Raw genomic sequence first — 11,734 nt, 5'->3', positions numbered from 1 at the left:
CAAGAAGTCCATTATCTCACTTATTTTCAAATTGGGAATTTAGATTAAAGGAACCTTTTTTTCTCAAAACTAAAAAAGAATTTTCAAAATTTCAAAACATTCCAATTCACCCCGCTTTTAGAATTATTCACATTGAGCTTATTGCATTAACAAGAGTTATAATCTTACTATGTAGAAAATTCTAAAGTGGTAACCTTTTCCTTTTTCTACATTCCAAAGTTGAACATTGACATGCAAATTGAGATTTAACAAGTGATTTATATAATATATATACCTATTCCTATAATCTGATGATAAACCAAATCTAAATTAACCCTTTGAAATCTTTATTTCCACACAAAGCATAAGAGTTTTCATGTCTTTTAGATTACTTTTTGGACAAAAAATTATGCATCTTTTGATATATATATATATATATATATATATATATATATATATATATTTTAATTGAAAAGAAATGGATTCAAACCTTGCTTTTTAAGTAAGGGATCATGTACCAACCAATAAGTCAAATACTCGGATGCCTTTAATATATATATATATGTATATACTATAAACATGGATATTATATTATTGTGTGATATGTTGTAGTGAGCCTTTTGGATATTAGTAATTATAGCTGAATGATGTAATAATTTACAAGCAACAATAAATAACAAATAAATCAATACCCCTTCTACATTAAAAAATAAAATAACAAGTTAGTGTTTTCTTGTAGGAGAAAGTTGTATTGCGACATGGGAAGTAAAAGTAGTAATAAAAAAATTTTCTTTCCTTTTCCTATGAGAATAGAAACAAAGGAACAAAAATAAATAAAATTGTTGTAAATAGAACTTACTTGTTTAAAGAAATTTTAAGGAAAAGCCTTTGAGATTGATTGTGAATTTCTACAGAACTATTCTCTTCTATTTATAGACTTTAGAAATTATTTTTCTAGTAGGAATCTAACACTTTAAATTCTCTTATCGAATCCTTTTCTACATCTCATTGTTTTTCCACATATATCTCTACTTCTCTCTCCTATCTTGAACTTTTCCTATTATCATACTAAAAACAACGCATAGAAAGTTTAAAAAGAGTTGGTGGAGGCAGATAATCAGTAATTACTTGTAGATGATGTAAACAAAAAACTAGTTAAACTAGAAAGAGTCTTCCGGGATAAGTATGGATCATATTCAACTGATTGCTTATCAATTTCTACTGATACACAGTGCAACCGTTAAATACTTAGTGTAGTTTGCTTCTTTGTCATGAAAAAAAAAAGTCAAGCAAAACTTAGGCAAATACCTTTAAAAAAATTCGAACAATATGTTTCTTTTTCTTTGAAAGCCTGTACAATTCCTTCCATAGATTCCAATGTTGGCTTTGTTGGCAAATGCTTGCAATGTCCAAGTACCTTTTTTTTTTTTTAAATGCATGACTATTCAATTAATTTGAAGAACATTTTGCATGCTATACACTCAATTGTAACCACAAACTATGGCATCCTATTCCTTCATGTTTACAACTCTTCCCTTCAATTTACTTCAAGGAACTAACATCACTTTAATTGAAAGCTCAGAGAAACTAGTCATAGGCTGCGACATACGTGATGCAGTGAGTAGTCACTTGACTTATGACCCTCTTTGTAGCATGCTACTCAAAATACCCACAGTTTCATGTTCTCGGCAATTGGATCATGTGAAAACTTTGCAATCTTCTTTTGAAGCAAACATCCAGCCTTGTTACTTAATTGGACTATAGAGTTCTCTTCCATGTGTGCTCATCGTACTCTTTTGTTTGTTCTTTAGGGTAATCATGATTGCACTTTAGACAAACCTTGTTATTTCTATAATTCAAGAAATCAAATGAAAGGCATTCCCATTCTCCAAGATTTAGCTGTATCTTCGGCCTTGCCTTTTGGCAACGTAAACACATCCTATTACTAGCAAAATTCATAAATCCACACTCAAGACAATGTTTAAGTACTTTGTCCAGGTTTAAATCACCTTGTCGTATTTAATAAAATTGGCTTTAGAGCCCCCAACCTTTTCATAAATTAGCGGCATGAAGTAGTTTCGCCAAATCAATTCTTATAATCTCCAGCAAGCTATCATTAAAAGGTTATGAACTTTTTATTATTATTTATTTTATATATATATATATATATATATATATATATATAATAATANCAAAAGGAAAAACAGAAGAAGGAAAAATGGTAGCCCAGCCAAAAATTTTCTATCTTATGGGGAGACAAGACTTTTCTCTTCCTTCCCCATATTCTGACCCCGCCCTCTAAGACGAAATCCCATCAGCCATCACTCGGACCGGGCAATCCCCTAGATGTTTTAATTATTAGAGTATTTTAGGCTGCTGACCATAGTTCATGAAATCTTTGTGTCCAAAAATTTTAAATCAAAAAAATGGGTCCAAGTTCATACAACGGCATGATGTGCAATTTCAATGGCAATTATTTTTATGTGTCTTTTGTTCGTTTCATTTTCCATCAATAAGATCAAGATTATAACCTCTAATATGTGAAGTTTGGATTACTAATAGTTTAATTTTTTTTAATAAGCTACTAACAGTGGGTGGTGGCACAGTAGCGGTCACCATCACTTAATTTTTTATTTTATTATTATTATATATATATATATATATATATATATATATAAATTAATAGCTTCATTTGCACACGAGGTTTGATATTAATCTAATATTCCAATTATGCATGAAATTTTTATTTTCAATAATACAATTTTCATGTAGAGAGCAAAACTACACTAAGTGTCTCTGGAGTTCCAAGCACAGAAGTGCCTAGGAGAGTTATTGCCTTGCTTATTCTATGTGCATCTTCTTATTTTATGCATAAAACTCCTTATAAGAATTTTATGCAGGGGGCAAAACGTAGATGCTCAATTTTGGCTAACTGTTATTTTTGAAGTATTGTGTTGTAGAAAAAACCACATCAAGGGTGTTCAAGAGCAAAAGCACCCAGGGGCATTTCGAACTTGGAGACACCCAGGGCATTCTCAGTGCAAAAGCACTTGGGGACTTGTCTAGTGCAGAAGCGCCCAGGGGCATTCCAAGTGTAAAAGCGCCTAGGAACAAGCATGGAACAGCTATTTATATGGAGAAGTGAAAGTAACTTAGAACGAGTTACAGGGTTCATGAGTTAACTTCACATTTGGGATGTTCGAGAGAGCTTGGTTTGGTGGTTTAGATATGAAGATAGTTAAGAGGACTTTTTATTAACCTTTTTCCTGAAGTATATGTGCTTTACCCTTTTCTTTCTCTCTTCCTTAAAAATACACGTGGTGCACTATCAAGTGTCACTACTCCACTATCCAAAAATTATGCCCATTACCCAACTACATGGTCATTCTCTTAATATCCCATAAGTTATTTTTTAACTACTCTTCCATGACAAGTACATTCTCCCATGATTAAACATGTTCTCCTAACTATTCTTAAGGAAGTGCTCATGTTCAGTGTAAATATGAGAGCCTTGTAGGTTGGAAGGCAATGAGAAATTATTAAAAACCTAGCAGAGATTGTCCTAAAAGATCTCTTAATTCTCCTATAAACATTCTTTCTACTCAGCTCTTCCCATCGGCCGTAATCCGTCACTTTCTCCATCTTTTCTTATTCCTCACCACTTGCCACTACACTTTAAGGACCACTTCAGTCTTCCTCTTTGCCGCCTCTAGTGCTTTCTATTTCATTTATTGCAACACGTCTTTTCTTTCTACCAAAAAAACCCCTTACGAATAAGCAACATGAAAAGATTTAGATTAGTAGAGTTTAATTAGTAAATGAACAGCTACATTAAGAATGATAAAGGGAGTTTGAAAATGGAGGAATGTGCAGTAACACTGTCAAATGTTGAAGCTTAAAGCTTTCAGTAGAAAAGATAAATATCACTCGTTGGAGTTTAAAGCTCTACTACCACATCAAGAATTGATAACAGATGAAATTTGGATAAACTTCCAGATATTTTAGTTGTTGTATCTTCAAATAAGCAATTCAAAAAAAATTAAAATAGGATAATGTATAATAAAGAAAGGCACTTGACATGTCAATCCAAATACCAGAATGGTACTAGAAACCACGAATCTAACTCACAACACAAGGTTTGAAAGCTAAGGTTTATATAGCAGTCAGGGTATATAAATACAAATTTCGATTTTTATTTTATTTGAAAATGGAGGAATATCCACTGGCTTTTGGAACAACTGTGTCATTAGGTAGTTGGGAAAAAGGAATACAAACAAACACACTCAGGCAAGCATTGAATGAGGACATGGACCACGAGGCCAACAGCACGATGATACTGAATATATGCTTCTTACTCGAAGCTTGACCCATATTGGCCATAAAGTCTGCACACCGATTTCCTTCCCAAATCAAAAACAAACTTTGGCATTCCAACGTAATATCGATGCCATTCTTGATAAAATCCAATTCACCCCTAGCGTTTTTCACTGCCCAAATTTCAGCAAGCAGAGTATTCGTTGGACAGATGTTAAGGCCATGTGAGCATATAGGAAAAGGAAGAAAAAATGGAAATAACACAACATTTTCTTAAGTTGTTGGGGTTGTAGTGGAAAAATAAGCAAACAACACTTGGAAGGTTAAATTCATGCTCTTCATTAATGCAAATGTAACGGTTAACTACTTGGGTACTTCCTCGACAACGTTCTATCTTATAACATGATTGATCAGTTTAGCTTATCCTCTAATTATTTGTGAGGCTGCAGCCTTTTGAGACCGGTTCTTATCTTACGCATCCATCAACTCTAAACAATTTTTTCCTAGTCATGACTTGTGTCACCTACAAACTGATATTCATCAATTCGCAATCAATTTGAAGTGTAATTAAGAATGATAAATGTTTGCATGAAAATCAGCATGTGGCTTTGCTTCCCTGCTTCACCTATGACCTATCCTTCTTTAGGCTTCAAGTGAGGTGGGGTGTTTGAATTCGACCCATCTTAATGGCTTCTGTTGTACAAAACAAGTCTCTAGTGGGGGGTTTTTTTTTTTTTTTTTTTTATGTTTTAAGAGTAAGTTTGTTTTTTAGTAAAACGGGTATAGTTTTCAAATTAACATTGCTTGCATGAATATTTTCCTTTTCCTCGACTGAGAGGTTCTAAAAATAAAAATACTATGAGTTCATCTAAATTATTTCCATGGTTTAGATAGCGAATTGAACTCTCATTATTAATGACAGGTTGGAGGTAAGTTATTTGTCATTTTCTAACATTTAATTGTTTTTTTACAATGATTGTCTACTTGCTTTCTGTTAAAGGTTAGAAAAGTCAGGAACCACTTAGTGTAACGTTACATCCTTTTATTTATTAATCTTTTTTATTATTGATTTATGCATTTTGTTTTATATTTGTTTTTATTTCGTTTTTTAGTGCTAGCATGGAAAAATTGACTGTGATTGTTTAATCTATATTCATTTTTACTTTTGTTTTCATTATATTTGTCTTTTGTCTTATATGTTGTTGATTTGTTAAATAGTGATAAGATTTGTGTATTTATTATTATGAAATATTGGTTTGTTTTACTTATTTATTGTTTAAACAATGTTGGTTGGATGGAGATTATTTGTAACAAGATTTAAATATATTCTCGAGTTCAGCAATTGGCATGCTTGATGCTTTGTTTTTGCATTTTATATTCTTCTCATTTTTTTTAATTTTTTTTAATTTATTATTTAATTTGTCTTTTACATTATGGTTTGTTCTGTTTTAAAACTTTTAGTAATAGTTTTGTTTTTCTTATTAACATTATTGTCTTATATATATATATATATATTAAATTGTTTGCATAGAATTTAGTTTAAAATTTAATGTATATTATATGCATCATTCCTTATATTCAATACATGTAAACATTGAGCTTGCCTATTATTAGTTTTTGTATTGTTCTACTTTATTAATGTGGCACATTAGTAGAGACATAGCGTCAATTTGTTTCTCCATGTGCTTATAGGAGTAATTTTTTCTTCAATGGTTAATGTACGATGATCTCTTATACACTCTTAATTTTTTTTATGATTATTTATATTTTAATTGTACGAATTTTCACAAACTAAAATGAATAATATTTGTTGTCTGATAATCATTTGTTCTATTTTTTCTTGGTGTTTATAATCATATTGATTAAAAATTAATAAACTTCTTTGATGTTCTTGTTTGAAATCCATTGTCCTGTTCTTGGTGGGACATCAAAATTATCAATCCTCGCACATAGTAAACTATTTCAACTTTTTTTCCTTTATAATATGACTTTCTTACTTAATTTTTTATTATCCCTCTGGTGTTTTCGTCAACCTGTTTTCATTTATTTTTATCTACTTTGTTGTTATTTTCAGTTTTTATATTATTTTGAAACAAGTTTGTTAGCTTTGGTTGGTATTTATTTGTATTTTCTTTTTACTATGAATACTATCTTTAGTGTTTTTTACATATTCCTAACATATGAATTTAATTTAAAAACTATTTATTATTTGTAGTTTGTCGCTTTGCTTTTTTAGATTGTTGTGTTTTAATGGATAGAATTATTCAAGCAAGACAAAGTACGAAAGCAGTGTTTGAATTCTATATGCAGAGGAGGCCTCAAACTTGTCAACTGACCATGGCATGATGCAAAAGTGCCAAAGTATTTTTTGTAATGCAATTATGCTAACAGTTGTAAAGTCTGTTTTTAAACAAATTACAACTACCATGTATATATTTAATAAAAATATAATCTTTCATCATTGCATTACAAAACCTTATTATTTTATTAAATATAATAGACTTGCCCCGAACGCAGAAACGCACTGCACGGGCTTAACGCGAGTATGATTGATTATAACCACCGATTAATAGTATTTTTGAGTTTGAACCTTTCAGTACATCAATTTTAGCCGCGTAGTTGTATTTCTGAATTTGATAGTTTCTATGCAAATTGGCTGTTTCTGGTTTTGAAGTTGTGGTTGGCATCTTGGCTGCTTAAAATGAGGAATGCATTGACGTTAGTTGCGCGTCTCAAAACAGGGGCCAGGGTAACCCGATTTAAGCTTTTCCTTCTCATAAAGGGAAAAAACACCAAGGCAACTCTTAAGACAAGACGAGATAAGGCAACTTCATACCATATGGGGCTAATCAGGGATCAAATGTAGCATATTCACCTGCTTTCAGTCGCCCCAAAATTTACCAGGCGAACTATTCGAATACTTGGAATGAAAGCAAGCATGTACACCAAGCCAATGGATCTCAAGTCCCTTCTCATTACTTCGTAATAAAGCCAGCAGATATAATGACACAATTAAGAAATGTTCCTCAAAGAAAAAAAAAAAAGGAAAGAAAAAACAATATTCCACTCGGAATCTCTCCTGTTTCAAAATTTTTGGGCCAGGGCAAGAAAAGATGCTTCAGTGTCTACAGAAACTAACTTACAAAATCAAGCTAGCAACAACCACTGCCTACCGTCTGAAGTTGCTTTTGCCTTCCTACCTATTATAATTCCACATTTCTGCATGGCAAACAAAGCTCAAGACCTGTAGAACTAAATTACATTGTAACGCAAGCAACGAATTTTCCATCAAGAAAATAGACCTCCCTTTACCACACCTCCTTAGAGAGGTAAGTTGGAAAGGCACATTATGTACCTTCTATTACTGGAATTAAAACAGTCAAAGAAGAGAACCTCAAAATATCAGTCATGCAGACTTCAAATTAGATAAAAGTGTTCAGATTCAATCACAACAAAAGAACATGCGATTCAAGTCAAAATAAGACTTAAAAATTTTAACCCAAAGTACTGAAACTTACTAAACGAAAATATATTATACCAAAAAGCAAAATCAACATTAAAGGACCAATCTTCACTCATCCTCCTGGCTGCGCAACCTAGCCAATTTGTTGGTAACAACAACATCCAACTGTGCTGCTCGCTCAACAATTTGCTTCCTCTTCTTGGTTGAAACATCATGGGCTATCTCAGCACAGTATGTCCTGAGAATGTATCAACAATCAGAAACAAGCGAGAAAATGTAGGTTAACAAAAAGAGAGAAGGGGTAGAACATATATATACCTGTTGTGCATCATGAGAAGCTCCAGCTCTTGGACATTATGCACAACAAATTTCTTAAACCCGTTGGGAAGATAGTGGCGAGTCTTCTTGTCTGAACCATAACCAATATTGGGCATCAAAGTGCATCCCTTGAACTTTCTCCTAACACGGGAGTCAATACCCTTAGGCCTTCGCCAGTTTGTCTGCCAATATGCACACAAGCTGTTAACATTATTGCATGAGAGAAAATGTGTGTATTTTTTACCTAAACGAGACATCAACCAGAAAAGATGCAACAAAAATGTCATCATAAACATATTTCAAGACCACAAAACATATAAGCAGAAGCACGGCATCCAGATAAGACATAAGCACGAAAGAAGTATAGAGCTTAGTTTCAGTACTGCAATGAACTGCACAATCAATCTTCCTTGTTACAACTCAAGACTAAGAAAGAGCCAGCACTGTACTGAAATGGATAGTGCAATCAAGCTGCCTTGTTGAAACTCAAGAATAAAGAAGAGAAAAAATTCAGGAGCTTGGATAGATATCCAAACTAATTCAAGGTTGCATAAGAATCTACTCAAACAATTTACCATGCAATAATCTTTGCATAACACTAAACAAAAAGATTTCTACCAGTTGTTTATGGCTCACCTAGGAATTCTGGGTAAGCTTCACTTTTTTTTTGCATGGGATTAATAAACTAAAATGAAGAACTCCCAAAAGGTGCATAATGGTTGGTGAATCAAAAATCTCTTCCACTGGGAAACATGACACAATATGACAAGTTTCTCAAACTACAGGTGAACTCCAAGACACGTTCCTAGTTAAATAGAAAATAATAAAAAAGGCTAGGCTCATAGGGTGAGAAAAAAGCACATCAAGATGATGAACATCAAGTGGGATATGAAACTGCTTCTAATATAAATTCCACTTCCGACACCAATATAACAGGAAACAAATCTTTTCATTCAGCTATTGCCCTATGCAATATGCATGCAAACCTATGAAAAAGGCGACCACACCTGATCATCATGATCTGAAACAGTAATCATCTCAAAAAAAAACCTCCAAGAAGGATGCATGACTCAAATCACCTTCAGCATGAGGCATTCTAGCAAAAATCTCATTAATTCCACTACTATTCTCTCATTCAAGCTGATGTCTACTTAACTGAACTCCAGCCCATTCAGCATAACAGGCAAACTCAGAGATTGTAAGTCTAGTGGCACTTATCCATAAACTTTAAAAATTCTTAAATAAATAATCCTCTTAAAACATGCAGAATAGATTCAAACGGCTATAAATTAGTGGGGTGTCCCCAAGTTATCCAAGCTAAAACAGCAGAAAACCTAACATTAAGCAGTCCCACTAGCATCACCACTAAAAAGTTGTATTATCCCAAAATGAATACATCAGTGCTAACTCTCAAACCACAAAATTAAAATAACACATGCTGAGTTATTTGTAGATGCTCTTTCTAACCTCAACTTTCTTACAGCAGTTTAAGAAGCATAAATTCTTCAGCTAGGGAAATCAACCCATTAAGATTTAAGAACCGAGGAAAAATGAACCCTATGAACCCAGTAAAACCAATTACAACTCTTAGCTAGGATGAATAGGTACTAAAAATCATACAGACTAGACCTTTGTTCTTTAAAAAAGTAAATAAAAAGGAAAACCTAATAATAAGGAAGAGCATATTTTTTCCTTTTCTGCTTTACCTTAACGGAGATCTTGCGGTCACTTTGGGGCCTCTTAAACTTCTTGACACGCTTCTTCACAATCTTCTTGGACAGCAAAGGGACTGCCATTTTTTCTAATAACAAATTTACCAAAAAGCAAAAAGGCCAAAACGTAAGAGAAATTAGTTACCATTCCGATAAGAAATGGACTCCAAATAACGAATCAAACCGAAACAGATTGAAAGAATCGAATCGAAATGCGTAGAGAGAGAGAGAGAGAGAGAGACAGAGTTACCTGTTGGAAACGCTGCGCTGCGGCTCGTGTAAACCCTGGAGCTGGAGTTAAAAGTGAAGCAGATGAAACATGCTAGGGTTTTTGGCGGAACTATATATGGGACAGAGGAGTGATCTGGTGTTTGGATTACAGAGTATAGCTTATTGTTCTCATTTTCGAAGTCCAGCCCAATATTTCATGGGGCTCCCCCATGACGGATATTTGGTAGTGGTAACAACATTGGGCCTCGAATGCCAAGGACCCAAAACTGGCCTACTCCTACTCAGTCTAACATTTAACATCTCATAATTTCATCATCATTATAAGAGATTATGGTGTTAAATGTGAAGAAAATTTTAACATCTCGATGTGAGTTTTTTTTTTTTGTCAAATAATTAAAATTTAACCTCGTGACCTTCTATAAAAATATATTGAACTCAAATATCAATATTTATATATTTGAATTTACATAATATAATGTATCAAGAAAAAATTTTTGACATCATAAACCAATATGTTCTAAACAAACATATAGACTCAAGTTTGTTCTCATCGGATATAAGTTAGGCATGTAATAATGTGTGGAAGCAAATTAATAAATTATTTGGTCCCCTTTTTTACTTGAAATGTCAAAACGACCACGTCTTAATTTCAATTTATTTTAATTAGAATGTTAGATATACAATTAGGCCTTCAAGCTAATTACATTAAAATTTGTGATGTCACAAAATTTTATTTAAAAAAAAAACTTTACGTGTTGTCTTTGAACAAGTCTCATTAAAATTAAAGTTTACTTTTCGATATTATTATCAAAACAAAAACATTAAATTTTACTCCTAAAGATTTTAAAAGTTTTTGATGAAGTGGAAAGCGATGGTTTATAATAATGTATGAAATTATATATTGAAAGCATTAAGCGTATCAAATGCAAACTCATAAATGAGTGAAAATGTGTTTTGTGAAAAGGATTAAAATAGAAATTGAAAAAAGATAATTTATAATTTAAAGTCTTTGTAATAAAGCATTGCCTGAATACTTTTGATTAAATAAATTCTAAGATGAAGTGGTAAATGTACTCTTGAATCCATACACTACACTCAAAAATATTGAATTATATATGACGTTAAAAAATGTAAACAATTGAAAGACAAGTCCTATGGAACATGTAACAATATTACTCCTTGTAGATTTATAATAGTTATAGCATGTTTGGTTCACTGGAAAGAATAAAATGAAAATAGAATAGCCATTATAAGGAAATAGAATAAAGAAAGAACAACTATTATATAGATTGGCTCATGGGAATGAAATAGAATAGAAATTGTTATTCTTATTTATTTCATTATTGGGTTGGCAGGAATAATTTTAAGAATGGTTAAAGAATAATGGATAAATGATAAAAATATCCTTTATTAAAATTTAAAAATTTTTTAATTGAAAACAACAAACTATGATGAGAAATAAATACTCTTTATTAAAATTAAAGAATTTATTTTGTTAAAAGAGAAAAATATTCAGAGCAACAAAATCAAAATAACTTTTACTATAATTAAATAATATTTTCACCAAAATACAAACATATTTTTATTATAATTGAATAATATTTTGTATTAGAAGATAATTAAACCTTTTATTATAATTAAATAATATTTAATATTAAAAGATAAAATATATTCTTCATTAAATTTAAATAATACTAAATAATATTCTTTATTACAT

General features: G+C 31.8%; 1 protein-coding gene across 1 annotated transcript; it reads right to left on the bottom strand.

Annotated features, from left to right (window-relative positions):
- LOC18612663 (60S ribosomal protein L32-1) lies at window positions 7,682–10,114 on the bottom strand. Its single transcript, XM_007049568.2, has 4 exons — window positions 10,037–10,114; window positions 9,781–9,875; window positions 8,075–8,256; window positions 7,682–7,994 (listed from the first exon to the last, which is right to left on the bottom strand). The coding sequence occupies exons 2-4, from the start codon at window positions 9,868–9,870 to the stop codon at window positions 7,865–7,867; spliced, it is 402 nt and encodes a 133-aa protein (XP_007049630.1). The 5' UTR covers window positions 9,871–9,875; window positions 10,037–10,114; the 3' UTR covers window positions 7,682–7,864.

The sequence above is a fragment of the Theobroma cacao genome, chromosome 1, assembly GCF_000208745.1.
Source record: "Theobroma cacao cultivar B97-61/B2 chromosome 1, Criollo_cocoa_genome_V2, whole genome shotgun sequence".
NCBI classification, from domain to species: Eukaryota; Viridiplantae; Streptophyta; class Magnoliopsida; order Malvales; family Malvaceae; genus Theobroma; species Theobroma cacao.
The sequence above is the reverse complement of the archived record's forward strand: the minus strand, read 5'-3'. Positions and strand labels throughout refer to the sequence as shown.